Source organism: Symphalangus syndactylus, chromosome 17 (genome assembly GCF_028878055.3).
Source record: "Symphalangus syndactylus isolate Jambi chromosome 17, NHGRI_mSymSyn1-v2.1_pri, whole genome shotgun sequence".
Taxonomy (NCBI): Eukaryota; Metazoa; Chordata; class Mammalia; order Primates; family Hylobatidae; genus Symphalangus; species Symphalangus syndactylus.
The window spans coordinates 95,425,574-95,449,147 of NC_072439.2; the positions used below are offsets into that span (position 1 = coordinate 95,425,574).

The following is a 23,574-nucleotide window of genomic DNA, read 5'->3' on the forward strand; positions in this document are numbered from 1 at the left end:
GGTTCAACTTTCATCAGCTGTAAAAGATGCACCTTTTTTCTTGGGCTAACTCTAAGATTTTAACTACAGTTTTGAGAATCTTGAGTGTAGTTTCTTGTTGACCTTTTCTTCCTTTTTTTGTTTCCCCCACACCCTAGATTTCATTAAAATACTGAACTTCTAAAGGGCAAGTATGTAGTGTAATTGTTTAATAAAAAGCAAACCTTTTCATGAACAATATATATTACATAATAAGAAGCGTTCCTTTACTTTTCAGTACTATAGTGAATAGCTTTTTTACAGTAGAATCTCACTTAGAGGGTGTCTTAAAGCTTAACACAAAGTGCTTATGCAGCATGTTATAAAACAGTTCTATTAAGGTACATTTGGATCTTTGGATGTGTGGTTTGCTTAAAGTACACTGCATTAGTAAGTTGGCAGCTTGCTTTCTTTAAAAACATCAAAAGTTTTAAAAGGTTTATTTCAGGGCATGTGTTAGTGTTTTGTGTGTGGTTCTTTGTTCCTGTTCTGAACTGTTATTAACCACTGAAGTGAACCTTCTCCCGGGTTTGGCCTTTTGGTATTCACAGTGTATTCAAAACCTAATTACAGATTAGTCTATATTTGAGACTTTTAGAGCAAGTATCAGAAGACCCAAAAAGAAAATGAGAGTAGGAGTATCATTTCATGTAGAGATAAAGAGACCCAAAACATGAATGGGTGTCAAGTCAGCTGAAGAAAAGAAAAAAGAGAAGGAACTTCATTCACTGAGACGGTTTATGAGTTGGGGATTATGGGAATATTCATGACTCAATCAAGAAGCACAGTGAATTGATGTTTGAAATAGCTCATCTTTTAAGTAAACATTGGATAAATGGAAAGTAGACTCAGTATTCACTACACGTAGAAGTAGCTATTTCTGTATAACAGAAATAGCAGTTTGTTAATCCCTTCCTGAGTTGGTTTAATTTACCAAGTAAATCACAAATTTTATTCTTTTTTTGTGAATACTTAATTCAAATATTTAATGGAAATATGAGTTTGCTTTATAATTAGTCATGCTGATCCATACACATATTTCTGAGACAAAGCAATTTCTAATGGTGAAATAGTTACAATAATATTTTTGAAATTTGAAAGCACTGTGATACTGAAGCATTAATTTGAAGGATCGGAAAGTAGAAAGTTTTTGTTGCCAACATTCAACTTCATTGTTTATGGATAACTTGGTTTTCTGGGCAGCCAGATGGCACAGTTAGTATACAGACATTCTTGGAAACTTGTATCAAAATTTAAAATAAATGAATTTATGAGAAATAATTCTGCTTATTATTTGTGATGTAGCTTTCTTGAAAAGCAAGAAATCAGAATGTAGTTTCTAAAGCTGCAGGTAAATATGTATACATAGCCAGCATCTTTCAGCCTTGATAATAAGATGCAACCATTAAGGTGAAGGGATTTTTTTTCCCACTTGTGTTGTTGGACCTGAGTATCCTGCTCTGTGTTGCTTGTCTGGTTCAGGTGTGAGCCACCAGCTTTCCTTGACTTTCATTATCTATGTGTATCTTGCCTCCTGTTCCCAGGCTTGCTCTCGCTCTTCCTGTCTTCCTCCCTCTTGATCACTAGTGTAGTATTCATGAAGACAGCTGAGTTAGTTTTTCTCTTTGAAAACCACAGCCTTTATTTTCTGTGCCATATTTTGGGCAACTTCGTTTATCATTGATTGACCGTGCACAGTGATCAGGCCTTGTTCCAGACACTGAAGACGCTGAGCATTTTTGGGCCCATTTTGTACTCCTGTATTGTTCTCCAAGGGTGTGTCGATTTAGTCTCCTCAAGAGGGCATAATTTTCATCAGAATATGATAGCATATTATGTACTGTTTGGTCATCCTTAGTCATAGACTACTTAGGAGGTGTCAGTAACTATTTTGTTCCCTGATTTTTACTGAAATGCGTCTTTTTTTTTTTGAGACGGAGTCTCGCTATGTTGCCAGCTGGAATGCAGTGGCACAATCTCAGCTCACTGCAACCCCCGCCTCCCGGGTTCAAGCGATTCTCCCTGAAATGCGTCTTATTTTAAGTCAAAGGTAATACTTAAAAAAGACCAAATAGACTTAAAATAGCAGCATTTGCTTTGTCACTGTGAGCTTTACGTTGTTATTATGAGTTAACGTATGGTAGCAGACTGGGTGTAGTACCTCACGCCCTGTAATTCCAGCAGTTTGTGAAGCTGAGTGGGGAGGATTGCTTGAGGCCAAGACTTCGGGACCAGCCTGGGCAAAAGACCAGCATCTTGACAAAAAAAATTTTTAAAAATTAGCCAGGTGTGGTGCTGCATGCCTGTGGTCCCAGCTACTTGGGAGGCTGAGGTGGGAGAATCGCGTGAGCCTGGAGGTCGAGGCTGTGGTGAGCCATGTTTGCATCACTGCACTCCTGGGTGACAGTGCAAGACTGCGTCAAACAAACGTGGTAGCAGATGTAGTGTGTGTTTCTTAATCAGAGAAGTGTAGACAAGGCTAACTCTCCAGGCTTTAACGTCCTCATATTTAGCAATGATACCTGCAAGGTTGTATGAGAACCAAATGAAACGCCAAATTTGGAAATAGATACATCACAGCAGAGTAAGCCAGGAATGCTTCTCCAAGGGAGGCTGTCTTCTGTGTCCTAATATCACTGTATCAAGTGCATTGTGAAAGTGAAAGAACAAAGAAATAAATGTTCTGTAGTTAATGTTTAAAGGATACATTTATCATAATTGCTCTTTTAACACTCACCTCCAGTCTCCCTTCCGTTCACACCTCCTGCCCCTGTTGCTTCCTGGTAACTTAGTTAAGTGTCCTTTGTTATTCCTGAGGTTTCAAGGCATGGTAATACTGTGTCCTGATATTCTAATCGTAAATATCTAAGGGAAATTTGGCATTTTTTCATTTTGTGGTTTTCGTATTAAAGTACATTAAATAGTCTTTTTGCTTTTATTTAGGAAAAAAACTGCTTACCTGTTAATTTTAGAAAAATCTGATTTTCATTTAGACCTTACAGAGTGAGACACCTGCATCAGAGTGGCTCTTGGTATCCTTCAATCCAATTGGATCTTGCTCTGAATAGTCTCTTGTAGGGAGTGAGGCTACTGTACCACCCCCCTGCAGTAGTCCATCCAGCATAGGATGGGGGTCACCGGTAGGGCAAAAGGATGGGTAGACCTGGCCATGCGCTGCCCTGTTGCACTCAAGTCGTGTTATCAAATGGAGTTGGTTTTCTTCTCTTCATACAGTACAGCATTTCCAAGTAGAAATATTTCTCAATGAAATGTGGAGAGAAGCACCTGTTTGAGATTCCCATGTGTTGTGTGATTTAAGTTAGATGATTTTTTTTTAAGACCACATTCATTTCCGGGATTCTAGGTAACAATTTAGAAAATGTCTTTCTACTAACCTCCCCACTTTTTGAAAATCCTTCAACTGATGAACTGATGTGAAACTTTCTTACATTCAATGGAAAAAAATAGGTTAAGCTGTTTCTAAGCAACTAGATGAATTAATTTTAAAACTAAGAATGTAGCCTTATTTTGGGAAAGCAAGAAAATTTACTGGTTTGTCTGCTGCTTAAAAAATGGAAGTCAGCCTACCAAAATATTGAGACTCAACTTCTGAGAGATGGGTTAGGATTTTTTTTTTAAGTTTCTCTAGTTTAATTTTATATATAAGGGGTTAATGCTGCCTTCATAATAACTATTATCATATTTTCTCAATACATAGCTTGATTAAAACAACTGGGCCGGGTGTGGTGGCTCACGCTTGTAATCTCAGCACTTTGGGAGGCCAAGGTGGGTGGATCACGAGGTCAGGAGATTGAGACCACAGTGAAACCCCGTCTCTACTAAAAAATACAAAAAAATTAGCTGGGCGTGGTGGCGGGCGCCTGTAGTCCCAGCTACTCGGAGAGGCTGAGGCAGGAGAATGGCGTGAACCCGGGAGGCGGAGCTTGCAGTGAGCTGAGATTGCGCCACTGCACTCCAGTCTGGGCGACAGAGCGAGACTCCGTCTTGAAAAAGAAAAAAAAAACAAAACAATTGGACTCCCCCCACTCCCCCCGCACAGGCACACACACAGATTTTATATCAGTCTGAATCTAATACCTAGAATAAGAAGTGCTTCAGCCAGGCATAGTGGCTCTCACCTGTAGTCTCAGCTACTCAGAAGGCTGAGGCAGCAGGATCAATTGAGCCCAGGAGTCTGAGTCTAGCCTGGGCAACATAGCGAGACCTAGAAGTTTTACATTACTGGAAAAATAATATGAAAAGAATAAATTACTGGAAAAAGAATATGAAAATGTTATGTTCTTTATATCCAACCATGGTAGGCTTTTTTGAGTTCCTGCAATGCTAATAAGAATTCATAAAAAGGACAATTCTTCATTTTCTTGGGTACTCATCACTAATGCTGCCTCGCTGGTAAAAAGGAATACTTATATCTTCAACTGCAGATTATTTACTTTTAAATATAAAAGACATAAATGTCAAATATTAAATGCATCTTACATGGTTTTCCGACATAGAGAAAGTAGAACGCTTGCCAGTTTTGCCTCTAGGTCACTTGCTTTGAACCAGCCAACCCACCTTAATTGATCATTTCCACTAATATGTTAAATTACATTAAAAGGACAAAAATATTTATCATGCTTACTATAACCTATGTTTTAAAATAGGAGTCCAGGCACAGTGGCTCACACCTGTAATCCCAGGACTTTGGGAGGCCAAGGCAGGAGGATCACTTGAGCCCAGGTGTTAGGACCAGTCTGGGCAACAAAGTGAGATCCTGTCTCCACAAAAAAATTAAAAATAAAAACTTAGCCAGGCGTGGTGGCACATGCCTGTGGTGTTAGCTACGTGGGAGGCCAAGGCGGGAGGATCACTTGAGCCCAGGAGGTTGAGGTTGCAGTAAGCCCTGTTAACGCCACTGCACTCCAACCTGGGCGACAGAGTAGGACCGCCATCTCAGAATATAAAATAAAATAGGAGGTGCATGTGAAGTAGTATAGATCATGACTTTTCCACTTTTAATAGGGGATTGGCATGTACTGTGAGCTGTTCACATTTGTGGAAGAAATCTACATTTCAGAGAGTATGTATTTCATTTGGAAGTGTATAAACATGAAAACCTAGAATAAATAATGGAAATCTACCTCTAGTGGCTCTCGTATTTTTAAACTTTTCGTATTTACAGCTGGCAAAGTACTTTTTTGTATGTGTTTTTACAGCATCATTGCGCTTCTCGTGTTTGTTGCAAGCATCTCCCACAGCTTCCTTTGTCTTTTAATTTTATCACATATAAATAAAAGTATACATTTCAATATGGCCGTATTGATTGATTCTTTTCCTTTGTAACTCTTACTACTTTATATTTAAAGTCATTTCCCAGTCTAAGGCCACCTCTATTTTCTTTTAGTTTTTTAAAATGGTTTCATTGTTTTATATTTTCCTATGATCCAGACATTACTAACTGTGTGTTCTTAATTGGGCTTCAGAGAATCTGAGAATTCCTTAAAATTCTCTACATAATTGTACGTGTACTTAATACATGCTTTTTTCCATGTTAAGAGTCCAGAGTTTTTATTAGATCCTCAAAGGGGTCAGTCAGTTTCTCCTCCCACTTCCAAAAAATGTCTGAGACCTACTACTATAATCCATCTGGACTTATTTGGGTAAAAGGTGGTATGGTGAGACTCATATTTTTCTTTTTCCCCACAAATAGTTAAGTATACCAACCATTTAGTAAATAATTATCTCCTGATTTGCGATACCTTTGAAAAATAAACGTTTTTCTTTAATTTATTTTTATCTCCGCAGAGAAAGTTAGAGAAATTCAAGAAAAACTTGACGCTTTCATTGAAGCTCTTCATCAGGAGAAATAAATTATATTAAGTGAGTAAAAATTCTATAACTGTATTGGTGCTGACTAAATACAGAATTACACTTTTCTTAATAGTTTATCATTCTGCTTCACTTACATCCTGCTTGTCACTTATGCGGTAATTTCAATGGCGTGAATCTCTGAAACTAGTTTCCGAATTTCATTTTTATAGTGTTGCTTTGAATAACTTGATTGCCTTCTGGCTGAACTAAAAATATCCTCTAGAACTCATTTTGAGTAGAACAAAGGTGAACACAGAGCTAAGATACTGTATAATATGCAGGTGACTCATTTTCTAGGTGTAAAGAATTGAGCTGTAGTTGACATTGGTTTATTCCTCTTGCCTATAGTCTATCAGGGTGGAAAGGGAAGTACAGCTTCCATGGTACATCATTCAGAACAATATGCCAGCAATGGCAGAGAGAAACAAGACCCAGGAAACCTGAAAATAAAGCTTTGTAACTTTATTTCATTTGTTTCTCTAGTAAGTTAAGACAGGCCAGTGCGGTGGCTCACTCCTGTAATCCCAGCACTTAGGGAGACCAAGGCGGGTGGATCACTTGAGGTCAGGAGTTAGAGACCAGCCTGACCGACATGGTGAAACCCCGTCTCTAATAAAAATACAAAAATTGCCCAGGCGTGCTGGCACATGCCTGTAATCCCAGCTGCTCGGGAGCCTGAGTCAGGAGAATCACTTGAACCTGGAAGGCAGTGGTTGCAGTAAGCAGAAATTGTGCCAGTGCACTCCAGCCTGGACGACAGAGCGAGACTCTTGTCTCCAAAAAAAAAAGTTAAGACAGATATATGGAAATATACGAAAATACATAATCATCTTTAACACAAGCTAAACATAATTTTTGTGTTTTATAAGTGTCCATGTTCATAAATGTTTTCTACATCTTTTGTGTATGAATATTTTATTTTAAAACCATTAAGTGTTACAGTATCACCCTAATCGTGATAGTTACCATGAATACTTACTATTAGAAATAAACATCTTTAGTACCTTCTTGATCTCCCCTTTAGCGTCAGAGCTTACATGATAGTTTTGTTTACTGATCTGTATGTGCTTTGCGGGGAAAAATTGATGAAAGCCTCAGAAGCCCCATTAAAAATATAAGCTGTATTTCTGTTTTTTAACAAAATGAGGAAGCTGAAAGCCAGCCAGTGTTTTACATAATGGTGTCTCCCCTCAGCTGATCAGTGTGACATCCAGAGTTGCTGTTGCTGCTGCCTGTCTAGTCTCTAAGACCCTTTTCAACCCTTGTGACTTAAGACTCTGTGAACTTTTACAAAGTATCTTGTGATCTGGACAGATGATCTGTTTTGTACCCTGCAGATGCAGTTAAAAGAATAAATCTGGCAGCATGGTAACCTTGCTTCATTGTGACCATTTTATAACAGTTACCAAGGACCCTAAGGAATACTTTCTCAAGTATAGTTTTAACACTTAGGATTCCTAATTAATTGTTATTCTAATATTTGCTAAAGATGTTTATATGCTATACAGTCATACACAGATTCTTCTTCAATTAATTTCAGTATATGCTTTTAACTTATGTTTGATAAAAAAGTTATGCCAATATTGTTAGGTAGGTGATAGACGATGTAAGTTTAGTAAAACTAGCAAAGGTAAATGGTTAGGCTTCAACACTGTTACGATCATGCAGTAATAAACTTTGTTTAGAAATTTTGCATTTATCTCCCCTGGCCTCAGTTTGTTAAATGGGTTTATTTTTACAGAATCGTACTATAATCAGCTCTGCATACATCTGAAGAACAAAAACATCAACGTCTTTTGTCCAGCCTCTTTTTCTTCTGCTGTTTCACCTTTCTAAACATACAATAAAGTCATGGGATAAAAATAATTGATGTGTGTTACGGGCGCTTTGACCATCAGCTGCCTTTTGAATGGAAGAACAGTGGTAATGGATTAACATCCTATTTTGTACTAAAGTGACAAATCGGAATACTCTAATTGGTATGGCCATTAGGTTCAGTCCTCAAAGATAGAAACTTGTTCTCTGTTTGTTGTCTTATTTGTGGTGGCACTAGTTTAATGGATTAACTGAGGTTGCTCAATGTCAGTTTCTTTTCCTGAAATACGATGCTAGGTGTTTTGAAATAAAACTTATATAGCAATTTTTTAAAGTTATCAATTGTATATAAAATCACAGTAGCCTGCTAAATCATTGTGTGTGTCTGTAGTATTCTATTCCCAGAAACTATTTGACCATGATAATTCAGTTTATATTCACCACATGAAAGAAAAGTGGGTAACAGAAGAACTCCTAAAACAGGTTAATTTGGATTGTAACAATTCAGTGTACATCCAGTGAAAGAAATTTCAACCCTTCATAGCCAGCGAAGAAATTTGCCTTGGAAGCTAAGTCAGTACCAGCTTACCTATTTGATTCAGTTGCTGTTTTCTCACTCTCTATATCCATTTGAAATTGATTTATTTTAGATGTTGTATACTTACGTTAGGCTTTCTGTTAATAGTGGTTTTTTTCCTGTTGACAGAGCGACTGGATTATGACACAGGATGAGGAAGATTAAGGATAATCAATTGACTAATTTCATTTAGAATATTATCAAACATTTCAACTAGGCATCAGAAAAAGGCTTTCTTTCATAAGACAATTAAAGTAATGTTGACCATCCCCCTCTTAGCTGAATAAAGAAAAATTTAGTTTAATTTATTGCAACTTAATTACAATACTACCTTCACAACATTTTCATGTGTTTTAAATAAATATTTTTTAATTGGCTACAGGACATTCAAGCAAAGAAATGCTTTCTTTACTTAAAATGTCTATCTCATTTGCTGCCTTTTCACTAAGCCTTTACTTTGTTAATAAAAATGTCCATTGTGTGATGTTTTTTATTTTACAGTTTGCTATATCTTATTTTCTTGGAATTGCTTTTTGGTGACAGCGCCGTTGCTACTTCTCATTTTATTGTTTTACATCAATGCATGCTTCGTTGCGATCCCTCAAGATGTAACACTTGGTATGCACGGTCGAGGACATGAAAAAATACTTCCGAAATCAGGAATTCAGTGTATGTTTGTTTTATACTGTTTGATAAGAAAACTAGGTCCAGCTTTAAGCAGCACAGATGCGCTGGTAGACGCATAGTCAGGGACTTTTTTTATTTCTTTTAGGTCTAGGGACAGGAGTGAATAGAAAGGGAGGAGAGCTCTATTATGTTCTATACACAGATTAGGAGATGACCTTACTGGGTACACCCCTCTAACCAGTGCTTACAGGTTAATGCATGTTAATGAATATTTTTGCAGTTGTAAAGCATAACAATTAAAACTACACATCTGTTTCTACAGAGTAAAACAGGACCATAGATTATTTACTTCTGTCAACTATAGAGAGAAAGAAATACCTTCAGCTGTATTTGCACAGATTTCTCCCAAGGAAAAGGCTAATATTAGTTACTACTGTTATCATATCCCTTTGTATAAGTTTTAAAAAGAGGTGGAGGGAGATCTTCATTTCTTTGAGGAGATCAGTATTGTAATGTATGTGAATAGGTGATAACAATTAATATTACTAAAAGTCCCACATGAGAGTCCTGACCCCCTCCATGCCCCACAGTAATGTGGCTTTTTTCATGGGTTTTTTTTCTTCTTTTTAGCTGATCTCATCCTAAGCATGCTTTATTTTTCCTTGAAAGCTAGGTATTTATCAAGTGCAGATGTTATTGAAAGAAAATAAAATTCAGTCTCAAGAGTAAACCCTGTGTCTTGTGTCTGTAGTTCAAAAGTCAGAAATGATTCAAATTTAAACAAAAAGATATTAAATATACAGAAGTTAAATTCGAACTAGCCACAGAATCATTTGTTTTTATGTCAGAATTTGCAAAGAGTGGAGTGGACAAAGCTGTATGAAGACTGAACAACTGTAAATGGATGATATCCAAACTTAATTTGGCTAGGACTTCAGTTTTAAAAATCAGTGTACCTAGGCAGTGCACAGTATGAAATAAGTGGCCCTTGCAGCTTCCCTGTTTAACCCACCGTGCTGTAGTTGCGGGTGGAACAATCAACCTTTCTAGTAGTTTATGATATTGCCCTCTCTTTGTATTCCCATTTTCCACAGTTTTTTCCAGCAGACTTCTTTCTGCAAGTTATTCAGCCTCCAAATGCAAATGAATAGTATAAAAATAAGTAGGGAACATGGCAGAGAGTGGTGCTTCCCAGCTTCACAGTGTGGGAATTTGACATAGGATGAGAGTCAGAGTATAGGTTTAAGAGATAAAATCTTTAGTTAGTAATTTTGTATTTATTCTAGATGTATGTATCTGAGGAAAGAAATATGGTATTTTTGCTTTCCAGTAAAGGGGATCAAAGTAATGGTTGTTATCTCAGTTCTCTAAGCTGGCATATGTTATAGCTCAAGCAGTATGGAAATGTGCTTTAAAATACGCTTACCTTTTGAATGATCATGGCTATATGTTGTTTAAATATTTGAAACTTACCTTGTTTTCACTTGTGCACTGTGAATGAACTTTGTACTATTTTTTTAAAACCTTCACATTACGTGTAGATATTATTGCAACTTATATTTTGCCTGTGCTTGATCAAAGGTCATTTGTGTAGTTGAGTAATTAAAAAATATTTAAATCACATTATAATTCTATTATTGGAGAGCATCTTTTAAATTTTTTTCTGTGTTAATGAGGGAAAGAGAAACCTGTGTACCTAGGGTCATTATTTGACCCCACAGTATTACCAGATTCATGGTCTAAGAAGCTGTTAATGTGGCTTTTCTCTGGATGCTTGAATTTCACACGCCTTGCATTTCACAGTTGTACTCCGTGGTCAACCGGTGCTTTTTTTCACATCGTGGTACTTGTCAAAACATTTTGTTATTTTCCTTGGTAAAATATATAAAAAAGGTTTTCTAATTTCACTTTGCTGCCAAGGCTGTCATTTTCATTAATGCTGCTAACATGTTCATATGAGGCTTACTAAAAAGTTATTACTAAGCCTTAGAACTGGAAGAGACTTTAATTTCATCTACCATCTGATTATAAACTCCTGTTACTCACTTTGTTATTCCTCCAGAACTTTGCTCATAAATAATACCTACTAACTATTTGTTGATCATTGGATATGTCAAGTTAGGTAGAGTATAGGTGTGCCTTCTTAATTCCTTCAGAAGATGCAGAGGCAAGAACATGTTTCAATTGTGTTAGCATTGGTTTTCTTTATCAGTGCTAACAGACTCAGTGTGAAGCCCCATACTTTATTTTAAACTAGGTTTTCATCCTTGTGTAATTCAAGTTCAGAATCTTCATGTATCAAAAAGTTTGAAGAATTTAGTTACTAAAGATTTAATAGAGCAATTTATTTTTTTAGCATGTCTGATTAAAGAATTAATATATTTATCAAATTGAAATAGCTACCATGTGCCTATAGATAAAACAGATGTATTTAATTATAAAGTACGTCTTAAAATAACCACATATCTGATTTGTGATAACTAAAACAATCATGTCCTGCGCATATTAGACCCAGTTAATAAGTGTAGAAAACTTAAGCGTTCGAACAAGTACTACAAAAATTGTTAAAGGTTCAAAACCAGGAGACAGTATCAGTAAGGCTTAAATGTGGGTGATCTCTAGCTGGAAGAAGACAGCTTCTAAAACTAAGAGTAGGAAAAACCTATATCATAAGGCATTTGTTTAAATTTATATCCTAAAATGACAGAATTGAGCTTGAAAATCGAGAGTATGTATGTGATTCCTCTCCAAGACTTCTTGTGAGTTACATACATATTCTACAGAACCAGTGTTAAGGTGTATTTGTGGTCAAGTCACTGACGAAGTAAATACTACTTTTAAATGCTTGTAATGAAATTTTTTTTTTTTTTTTTGGGGGGATGGAGTCTTGCTCTGTCGCCCAGGCTGGAGTGCAGTGGCATGATCTCGGCTCACTGCCAGCTCTACCCCCCCGGGTTCAGGCCATTCTCCTGCCTCAGCCTCCTGAGTAGCTGGGACTATAGGCACATGCCACCATGCCTGGCTAATTTTTTGCATTTTTAGTGGAGATGGGCTTTCCCCGTGTTAGCCAGGATGGTCTCAATCTCTTGACCTTGTGATCCACCCGCCTCGGCCTCCCATAGTGCTAGGATTACAGGCGTGATTGTTACTCTTTGTGATATCTTGTTCCTGCTGTTAGTACTTTTAATTCATTAACCCAGGTGTAAACTGTTCTTTTCCAAGTATTTGGGAAATTCAAAGATCTGTTTTTGAAAAAACTAGGCCAGAGGCACCCCTGAAGTTCTAGTCACAGTGCAGTGATACTGCCAGCAGCCCCCCGACAGAGATATGTCTTGTGGCTGTATTAAGAATATGTTACACTCTTGAATGTTCAGGACAGAATACTCATTCTGCTGCTTACTCTTGTAGTTATTAAATCACAGAGCAACAATACGGAAGTTAGAATTTTATCCATTTGTCAGAAAATATGCTCATGGTTTATGTGACCTAATACTTTCCAAAAGCTCTTGAGACCTCTAATGTTTGTGAGAGAATATGTAGGGAATAGGTTGACCCCCTTTTTTTGCTTTGGTAAACTTCATCTGAGATTAGGCCAAATTATCAGAAAGCAATACTGCCTGGGCTGCTACTTACCTGCCTCTTTGATATTACGTCCTTGGCTCCACAGGCAAGACCTTATGACACATCTATTTGCAGAAAATACACAGTCTCCTTTTGCAGAAGTCTAACCTAGTGACATGTCTTGATTATCGCTGAAATTCATTAAGGATTACTAGATAGTACCAGCGGTTTCCCCTCCAGACACATGTATGTACTGCTCTCCTTGTGGCAATGAGAACTCAAGACTTTACCATTTTCTTTGCTTCAGCTGCCAGGAAATGCTGAAATTAATTTCCCTCTCAACTGAAGGAATGAACCTAACCATTTTTCTGCTCCTTTAGTTTGTGTTCTATTTTTGTTATTAATCTCTCTTTCCATACATCTTAACACAGAAACAGCCCTGTGTCACTAACAAAATACAATGCTTACTTATTTCTCCTTTAAGGAATATATTTGTCTAGAGGGTTTAAGAATTCCCACATGTGCCATAATGCTCCAGGTGGTACACAGCCACTCCCCTTGCATACCTAATGTATATAATTTTTTTCTACAATCAATTAATATATATATAGTAAAAAATCAGAAATCACCTCAAGGACACAGTACACACCCAGTGACAATAACGTGCCTGCCTCCCCGCTGCCATGAGCAACACTTCACAGTAGCAGGAGGTGCCTGTGTGTTGAGAGGAAGGATGCAGAGAGATGCGTAAGTTTGCAGCCATTCCAGAAATTTTTTTTTTTTTTTTTTTTTGAGACGGAGTCTTGCTCTGTCTCCCACGCTGGAGTGCAGTGGCACAGTCTCGGCTCACTGCAAGCTCCGCCTCCCGGGTTCACGCCATTCTCCTGCCTCAGCCTCTCCGAGTAGCTGGGACTATAGGCGCCCGCCACCACGCCCGGCTAATTTTTTGTATTTTTAGTAGAGAGGGGGTTTCACTGTGGTCTCGATCTCCTGACCTCGTGATCTGCCCCCCTCGGCCTCCCAAAGTGCTGGGATTACAAGCGTGAGCCACCGCACCCGGCCATTCCAGAAATATTAACACATCCTAACTAAGGGCCTATTATAAAGGTCTGAGCAGGACTCAGAACATTACAAAGTGGACTAAAACTGGCCAGCAGCATTTTGGGATCCATGGAGAAACTCCACTGAATTCTTTTTGAATGGTCAATATCCTATCTTGCCAAGGATTGGTCCCATGAAACATTTTTGGTTTTCGTTTAAAATTTTGAAACTAAGAAGAAAACTTGAATCCAGAGCAAAGAAACCAGTATACCTTGTGTTTTGCACCCTTTATCACAGACAGTATTATTTCTATTTTATAGATGAGAAAATCAGCTCAGGTTTTGCACAAGGTTATGCTAGTTGAATAGCAAAGTTGAAACTTGATAACAAGTATGATTAGAAGCCTATGCACTTTCCAAAATATGCTCCCTTTCAGAAATACTTTTAGAAAAGTAAACACTTACGATATTAGGAGCACATTAGGGCACATGATATACCTAGAAAGTGCAAAATGACCTAACTCATAACAAAAATGGCCTATGATATAGTCTTTCCTAATTACATGAGGCTATGGTTGCATTGCAAGAATGGAACTATCAGCAGAGATGTGTGGCTGCCTGTGAGACCTTAGTGGACAAGAAGAGATTCAGTAGGTTCTAATTTCATGTTAACGCCAGGCCTTGAGTTGTAGGTGTAAAAAACAAGTGTTTTCCAATTTTCAACATGTTAATAAAGTTAATTCTCTCATTTTATCCTGTGCAGATTCTCTCAATCTTTTTTAGTTAGTCCAAGTATTAAAATATGGAATTGCTCTTTCCTCAGTTTTTAAAAACTTGATTGAATATTTTATTTTTCCAAATTACTATTTTTTTTTTCTTTTGAGACAGGGTTTCTCACTGTCCTCCTTGCTGGAGTGCCGTGACACAGTCACAGCTCACTGCAACCTCGACCTCCTGGGCTCAAGTGATCCTCCCACCTCAGCCTCTCGAGTAGGTGGGAACACAGGCACACACCACCATGCCTAGCTAATCTTTTTTTTAATTTTTAGTAGAGATGAGATCTCAATATGTTGCCAAACTGATCTCGAAATTCTGAGTTCAGGCAAGCCTCCTACCGCAGCCTTCCGGAGTGCTGGGATTACAAGCGTGTTACTACTTTTGAGTGTCTTTCTGCCCCCCCCCAATAAAATTATTTTGAAGAAAAAGCTATTAGCAGAAGCCTTTAAAATTTCTATTAAATTTATATTCCAGGTATCTCATGTACATGCTTTAATTTTCTTGCCTTGAGATATGTCTGGTTTCCCAAGACTGTTAGGACCGAAAGAGAGATTTTCATGCCAAAATCTGTATGAGTTATCTTTACACGTATCAGAACATCTCTAATATGAATGCTTAATTGAACATGCCTGCCATTTGCTGCCTCTGCCATTTCACAAGCTCTTGGTACCATCACAAAGCCACTCCCACTTTCATACATTCAGATTTCTCTAAACATCTGAGACATTCACATTCTTGCTAATTATACTCATTGCTCTGGTCATTGCTGAATCAAGATTCTGGGAGTGTAATTTTGTTCATGTCAAAAGCATTGTTTTCTTATCCTGTTGGTGGAGTGAGGCATTTGGACCTGGATGCTCTCCCCATTGGGCACCCCCCGTTGGTATGTTTCGCCAGCTGTGTACTCTATGATTGGCTGGCCTTTTGATGTGCAGATACTACAAGTTGGTCACAAACTTGTGTACAATGGGCCTGTTCTGGTTCATGTGAAAATCAACATCCTTTTTTGTGTTACCGGGTGACAGGATGCTACAATACTATTAGCATTTGCAAAGAGTGTGCTCTGTCCAAGGGTGTAACCACAGATCGTGTGCTGCTCAGTTTGTGTTTCTCTATTATGTGAGAGACACAAAGAAGCTGAAGGCTGGCAAAGGCCTGTCAAATCTTGTAATGTAGCGCTCAACCCCCAAACTCCACTTGGCCTCCAAGCATCTCTTGTTCCCTGTCCCACCCCTTTCTCTGAATGGGCTCTGAGGTAGGTAAATGAATTCAGGGGCCTGGTAGGCGGGGGATTCCTTTCTGACCTCATTCCTGTACCATTTGTTTGCAGGCTTGTAGGGGGAGAGGAGGACATTTTGGAATCCTTTGTGTCAAATCATTTTCTTGCAGGTTGGGGAGTTAATGGTAACTTTGTCTGAAGCCAGCCAAGCAGAAAGCCTCCACGGATGAGGCGTGGTATGCTCAACCTCCTCAAAACCACAAGATGAGAATGTGGAAATGGGGAACTTTCTAGAGCAGATGAGTATGCGGCAAGTCTGCATGTGCCACATCTAATGGGAAGCTTAAACCTTCCTGTGTATTTAGGCATACAGTAGTTCATTTTAAGAGTGTTTTCCTCTTTCTGAATCATCGTGGTGTTTTTATTGATGCCTGTAGTTTGGATAATCTTTTGTGCAGCCAATACTTATATATTCTGCACCATTTTGAAAGCCTTCTACTACCTGGCTACCTGTATGTATCATGTGATTTCAAGAAGTTTTATCGTGTTTTTATCCTCAGATTTACTTTGTTTACCTAAAAAATGAACTATTGTTTTAGAACAGTGATAACTCTTACTTTGAAAAAAAAAAAAAAAAAGAGACCCAGAGAAAAGCAATTTGCTCAATTAATGTTACAGCTAGAAACTATTTCCTGATTCCTAGGCAAGTACTATGTGTTTCATGAAGATTTAGATCCAGGGCCACAGGTTCAATACTTCCAAAGCCAGTCATTTTGTGAAAGAAGTTGGGGATCTAAATATTTATGTGAAACCTCCCTATTTTTAAATGTTAGCAGCTAATTTTGAAAATCTTAAATACTTGTGTGAGTCCAAGAGAAACATCTGCAAATAGCATGCTTCCCACCCATGAGTCACTATTTGAAACCTCTGATTTCAACCGTAGCTTTCTGCTCATTTCTGGCCTCGGTGCGTTTGGGTGATAATGTTACCAAAGCCTTCCGAAAATAACATGATTTCTGGTCATTTTTAGAGATGCAGAGTTTTTTATTGTTTCTGCTTTATTATGAGGCTGGACTGGAGGGAAATTCTCATTTATTAAATGCCGGCTGTATCCCAGGTACTTTAAACACATTATCTTGCTTATTCTTACAACTTCCTAAGGTAGGCATTGTCATTTATCAACAGGCTAACTCTGGCTCAGAGAGGTTGCCTGAAGTTCCACCGCTGGCTAGTTGACAAAGTCTTCATGGGATCCCATGTAGGTTTGACTGCAGAGCTTAGAAAAAGAGCAGGTACAGAATGGGCTGGAAGAGTACTAATAGCTTTCTTCCCTTACCCGTTCAACCATCCTAAGGAGGCAGTTCCTTTTTATGTCATGAGCTGGTTGGCAAAAAGGTGTTACTGTATTCTGGGTACTCTGGATATAGTTACCTAGAAATAAGGCAAGTGAAGGTTTAAAATGTCCAGGAATCCCAGCATCTAGAAATAAGTTGGCTTCTTCTGTGAACCCTATACAGATGCTCCTTGACTTAGGATGGAGTTACATCCCAATAAACTCATCATAATTTGAAAATATTCCAAGTCTAAAACGCATTTTAAGACACCTCACCTACTGAACATCACACCTTAGCCTGGCCTACCTTAAACATGCTCAGAACACTTACATTAGCCTGCAGTTGGGCAAAGTCATCTAACACAGGGCCTATTTTATAATAAAGTGTTGAATGTCTTGTAATGTGCTGAATACCGGCCTGAAAGTGGAAAACAGAACAGTTTTCTGGGTACTTGAAGTACAGTTTCTACTGAATGCATATAGCTTTCATGCCACCATAAAATTGAAAAGTTATCAATCAAACCATTGTAAGTTGAGAACTGTCTGTATATCTGTAAACTGCACTATCTTTCATTCACAGCCATCCTCCTTGAAAGAGAAGTCCTCCCCATTCCTTCTTCAGCCTCCTCAAAGCCAGTATGTTCTTTTACCATCTGGGCCCTTGCACCATATCCTCACCACCACCACTGCCACTTTGCCATCTGCCCCTCACCAAGGCCACCAGTGACCTCCATTTGGCTAATTGCCCTCAATACATTTATTATTTGGCTTGGTCCCTTAAGGTTATTTAATATTTTGTGATAACCTTTCATTCTGCCTCTCCTCCCTCTGGGACATTTAGAACTTTGTGACATACATTCACTCACCGCCCCCCTCTCTCTCTAACCTCTTATTTCTTTGGCTTCTGTGCCACTAGTTTCTCCTGGTTTCCCTTCTAATAACAAAATGCCTGTTGGTTTTCAGCGCTGCTCACAGGCCTGCCTGAGTGTTGTCGTTCCCTGAACACTCTGCATGTCTCGACCCTACTTCTCCCTGCTGTATCTGCTCCTGGCTCTCAACTTGAGCTCCATCCTGTTCCTCTCTCCATGCTTCACAAACCCATATCTCCAACTATACCTGCACGTCCCACAGGCACGTCCCACTTAACCTATCCAAAATGCAACCAATTCTTTCTCCAGTAAACCTGTCTCATCTCCAGATTCCACTATTTTTGTGACAGACACTGTGATATACCTAGTTGCACAAGACAAAAAACCTGGGACCCTCTCCCCAGTGCAACCAACAAATCCAATCACCACTTTCTTTTTTTTTTTTTTTTTTTTTTTTTTTTTTTGAGACAGTCCCTCACTCGGTTGCCCAGGCTGGAGTGCAGTGGCACGATCTCAGCTCACTGCAAACCTCCACCTCCCAGGTTCAAGTGATTCTCCTGCCTTAGTCTCCGGAGTAGCTGGGACTGCAGGTGTGCACCACCACACCCAGCTAATTTTTTTTTTTTTTTTTTTTTTTTTAGTAGAGACAGGGTTTCACCATGTTGGCCAGGCTGGTCTCGAACTCCTGATCTCAGGCAATACACCCGCCTCAGCCTCCCAAAGTGCTGGGATTACAAGTGTAAGCCACCGCGCCCGACCCACCAGTTTAATATATTTGTACCCCTCCACTCTTTCCCATCCTGTCTGCACAGATCAGGTGGCCCCCATGTCTCACCTTTGTTGTTGCCATGGGCCTTCATTTTCATCTCCTGTTCATCCCCCACACTCCTGCCAGAATGAAATGTCTAAAATAGGAACATGATCATTTGATTAAAGTCTGTCTCCAGGTAGCTTTATTTCTCCATTGATAAAATAAGAGGGTTTGGTTGGATGTTCATTCAACGTTCTTCTAATGCTGACATTTGTGAAAACTTTAATTCTGTTTTATATAAAACTGCCTTATGTAAATAAAACTCCCCTTAATTGGCATAGAGCTTTTTTATCTCATTTAATCTTTAAAATATGTCCTCAAGGTAAATAAGATACTCATTGTGATGGAATAAATCGAACCGATTATTGTATTATTTTAAACATTTACTTAAATAGTTTGATTCTGGCACTAAACTTCTGAAGTATTTATTACAGAGCTTTACTAAAGATATAAAACACTTTCAGGGGAAAATCTTTGCCTTTTTTGGCATCTGGAGGGCTTCTCCATGAGTAAATTGCCTTCTTAGATGCCAGTGCTTACTCTGTGCCAGCAGTTGGTAGAGGGTGGTCTTTGGGTCCCGGGGGGTCCTCAAGATCATTTCCGTGGTCCACAAGGTCACCATGATTTTGATAATAATACTAATATTTGCCCTTTTCACTGTGTCGACATTCACTGGTTGTAGAAAAACCACAGCACACCACACTGGAGCCTCGGCATGAATCAAGGCAATGGCACCACCGCTCCTAACGGGCACTATGTCATCTTCACTGCCATGCACTCCACTTTTTCCCAAAAAAAACACAAAAGTCTGGTACACAGAAAACGTGCATATAAAGGATAATGGTGATCTTGAGAAAAGGTACTTGTATAATTGTTTAATTTGTGACATAAATTACCACTTTTTTTTTCAAGGAACACCGTTTTGCTTAAAAGAATGACTGACAAACTACGTAAGTCAGACCTGGTCATCTGGTAGCCATTTTCTCAAACTAAGCAGAGTGAGCCAGTCACTTCAAGGAAAACCACTTTTGTGTATTTATTGCCAGTGATACAAATTACACATTTAAGCAAAAATGAACATTTTGAAAAACTTGTGTTGAGCTTGTCATTGAGCTTGACAGCTTTTCAGTATATGTATTTCTGATGAGATAATGATATGAATGGATGTGATTTTTGGATATTGTAAAGTGCAAAGTGTCAACAGTTGGAGGATCTGTATAACCATGGGAACTAGTATTTCTCGAATGGTTAATTCGTTGTGGTAACAAATCAGGCATGGGTAAATATGCCTACAGAATGGGAGCTGGACCAAAGGAGTTTAGGTCACAGAATATGAGAAGTTCATTGATATGGTTTCAGATGCCATATTACAACTAACCTTTTTTAAGTGTCGGTGCAGTATCAGAGAAGACTCACAATTACCTGAAATGGCTGTTACGTTCTTCTCTTTTTCAATTCCATAACTGTGTGAGACCAGGTTTTCTACATCTATGTCAGCCAAAACGGCATATCACAATAGATTGAATGCAGAAGCAGATAAGATAATCTGGTTATCTGCTATCAAGCCAGACATTAAAAAGAATTGCAAAAATGAAAGGTGATACTACTCTTGTTGCTATATTTGTTTTTCATCAGAAATGTTATTTATGTTAACATGTAATTGTTTTTTTAAAATAAATTGAGTAATATTTCTCAGTTTTAATTTCTTTTTTCTTTTTCTTTTTTCTTTTTTTTTTTTTTTTTTTTTGAGACAGAGTTTCACTCTTGTCACCCAGGCTGGAGTGCAGTGGCGTGATCTTGGCTCACTGCAATCTCTACCTCCCAGGTTCAAGTGATTCTCCTGCCTCAGCTTCCCCAGTAGCTGGGACTACAGGTACATGCCACCACACCCGGCTAACTTTTGTATTTTTAGTAGAGATGGGTTTTCATCATGTTGGCCAGGCTGTTCCTGAACTCCTGCCCTCAAGTGATCCATCCGCCCCTGCCTCCCAAAGTGCTGGGGTTACAGGCGTGAACCACTGCATCCAGCCAGTTCTAATTTCTAATATAATAAATATCAACAGATATAATCTACACAAACAAAAACTCTTGGGGTACTCAATAATTCTCAAGAGATTAAACATTTGACAATCACTGCTTTGTACTACGAGGCTTAGCTATAGGATCAGACCCTTTGTTTAAAATATCTGAAGCTCTGCACCATCCGTGAAAATTACCTGTTGGCTTCTTTGCCTGAAATCGGGGTATATTTTATATCAATGGCAAGTGCCAGAAGCCAGGCCAGCAAATGGCAGTGATCCCTGGTGTATTGATTGCATGTCCAAATCAGCTGTACGAACTCCACCAGACCTGTTCTCCCTAAGGACGTGGTGGTGTCCATGTCATTACATTCATCAGATGGTTTTCAGGCCATATCTCACTTCACCCATTACTGTATTCTGTAGCGTTGACCACTTCATCTTTGAAGTACTTGCTTCTCTTGGCTCCCATTACAGCACACACTTCTGATCTTCCTCCTACCTTCCTGGCTGTTCTTCCTCCTCAGTGCTCTGTTCTGGCGCTCTCCCAACCGATATTCTCTTCCTAGATTTTATCCATTCTCATAGTCTCAACTCTCATTTAATCGCCAGTGCTTCCTGATGCCTATTCAACATTATCACTTGCACTTTTCAAAGATACCTCATAGCTAAAGTCATCATAATTCTTGCCCACCTGTACTCACTTCACTCTGCTCTGTTTCACTAAATGGGAATATCATTTACATCATTTACCTTTTTGCTCAAACCCAAAACTAGGGGTCATCCTTGGCTCTTCCCGTGTCCACATCAAATCTCCACCATGGCCTATTAATTAGACACCCAGGCATCTCAAATCCATGCCTTTCCATCCACACTGTCACCATCTTGGCTCTAGGCATGAGCTGCAGGGCCTCCTGACTCATTTGCTCTCTTGCTTCCCTCTGGCCTAGCCTCTGTACTATAGCCAGATCCTAGATGATTGTTACTCTTCTGCTTAAAGCCATGGTATAGATTGGCACTGTCTGATAATGTTCAGAGTCATCAAGCCTTTTCAGGGCCCAGTGAGATCTGCCCCTGCCTTCTCCAGCCTCCATTTTCCCTGTGCTTCAGGCACGTGAGCTTTCGGGTCTATAAATACACTCTATGCTACCTTGGGCTTTTGTACATCCTCTTCTCAACCCCGAACTCCCATTTGCCTGGCCAACTGCTACTTATCCTTAGGGCCCTGCTGAAATATCACCTCCTCTGGGAGCCCTTCCTTGACCTAGCTCCCAACTCAGACTAATTTAAATTTTTGATATTCTCCTGTGGTACCCTGAACTTGGCCCTCTTCGTGCATGTGACATTCCCAGTTCCTTACACAGTGTCCATCTTCCCATTTAGATTGTACATTCTAAGACATCAGAGACTGACTGCACCTGATTTCCCCATAACACAGTCCTGGCACAATACATTGTGGTCTAATGAATAAATAAGCTTATTTGAATGTTGGGGCTATAAAGGATTTTGAAGACCTTATCTCTGTTCAAAAACATGGCATAAATGAATCCCCGAAGGAGAACATAGCAAAGCTAGTTTGTTACAGTTTACAAAGCTAGTTTGTTTGGATCTCTGAACCAAACATTTCCAGGCCTCCTGATTTCTAGTAGGATTTTCTTCTCAGGATGGTATGCTCGTGAAGACCCTGGGCCCTGCAGATCGCAGTACTGGGTTAAAATCCTGGCACTGCTGTTTTCTAGCTGTGCGGTGTCAAATTCTTCTCTAAGCCTTCATTTCCTCATTTCTCACATACACACACACAAGTTTTGTGTGTTAGTACTTGTACACACAAAAGTGTGTGTGTGTGTGTGGTTTTCTACCTCAGGGGCTTTGGGGTTAAAATTAGATAATATATTTAAAACACTTTCAAAGTGTCTAGCACATGGTGAGTGTCCAAAACTATTAGCTATTATTATGACACTATGTTGGTTTAAATTAAGATCCATCAATGATTGTTTCCAAACCAAAAACAAGAATGGCATCAGAAATATTGATGGAATTGGCCGGACGCGGTGGCTTATGCCTGTAATCCCAGCACTTTGGGAGGCCAAGGTCCAACATGGTGAAACCCCATTTCTACTAAAAATACAAAAATTAGCCAGGCGTGATGGTGGGCGCCTGTAGTCCCACCTACTCAGGAGGCTGAGGCAGGAGAAACGCTTGAACCAGGGAGACGGAGGTTTCAGTGAGCTGAGATCGCACCATTTATTCTCCAGAGGTGTTTGCTCCACTCTTTCTGCTAAGCAAAGAGTTAGCAGACATTTCAGTGGCCTCTGCTTCCAGTCAGGGCCCAGCTCTGCTCTGTGGAGCCACCGCTGCTCCAACTGCTCTGCTGGTGCCGGTGCCGGTGCTGGTGCTGCGGGCTTGGGCCTGGAAGACTGAACAGTCCAGTTCACAGCCCAAGTCCTGTGCATTCATGTCTGTTCAGGAGAGGCCCCTAAGGGTGTTGCCTGTGTGGCACCAACTCAATAAGCTGCACTTACGGATTCTGAAGAAAACGTGCGCTGTCATACGGGTCTGTATTTTTCTTAAGAAGATACAGAGAATCCAGTTCCAACTCATTTAGCATTGCTTCATGAAACTCCTACCTTTAGCGCAGGGATATTAATGATGACGTTTTTAATGCAGCACACCAGTGTTTTTGTTTGAGGACCTACAGTTGATAGAGAACCCAGCATCAGGAAGAACTGCGCCACCCCTGAGCAAATGCTTTGTTCTTACCTTCTATGGACCATTTTTCTCCCTTTACTTTGGCGGCTAGGAAGCCCAAAACTAAATTATCAGCCTATCCTTGCTCTCATATGGAGTCTTGCATTATATGTCTTATAACCCCCTAGAAAGATGGACCCTTTCGTTAGAAAAACAGATTCAGTCCTTAATTTCATGGTATTGAGTTTTTCCTTGACTTGATTTCATCTTGCTCCCTGTTTTTCCTCATGTAACTTTGATTTCTTCATCTGCATTATTGTGGGAATTTCCAAAAGTGACCTCAGATC

At 39.3% G+C, this 23,574-nt stretch overlaps 1 protein-coding gene across 15 annotated transcripts in view; it reads left to right on the forward strand.

Annotated features, from left to right (window-relative positions):
• The window catches only part of OPA1 (OPA1 mitochondrial dynamin like GTPase), a 100,996-nt gene extending 93,238 nt beyond the window's left edge, over window positions 1-7,758 (forward strand). For 11 of the 15 annotated variants that reach the window (XM_063620572.1, XM_063620558.1, XM_063620567.1 and 8 more), the window contains 2 exons: window positions 5,827-5,901; window positions 7,634-7,758. In XM_063620572.1, the coding sequence (XP_063476642.1) occupies window positions 5,827-5,891 (65 nt within the window). In that variant the 3' untranslated portion in view covers window positions 5,892-5,901; window positions 7,634-7,758. Of the gene's footprint in view, window positions 1-5,826; window positions 5,962-7,086; window positions 7,584-7,633 lie in introns of those variants that run through there. The other 4 variants (XM_063620562.1, XM_063620571.1, XM_063620557.1 and 1 more) reach the window with 2 other exon arrangements.
• Window positions 7,759-23,574: the final 15,816 nt, after the last annotated feature.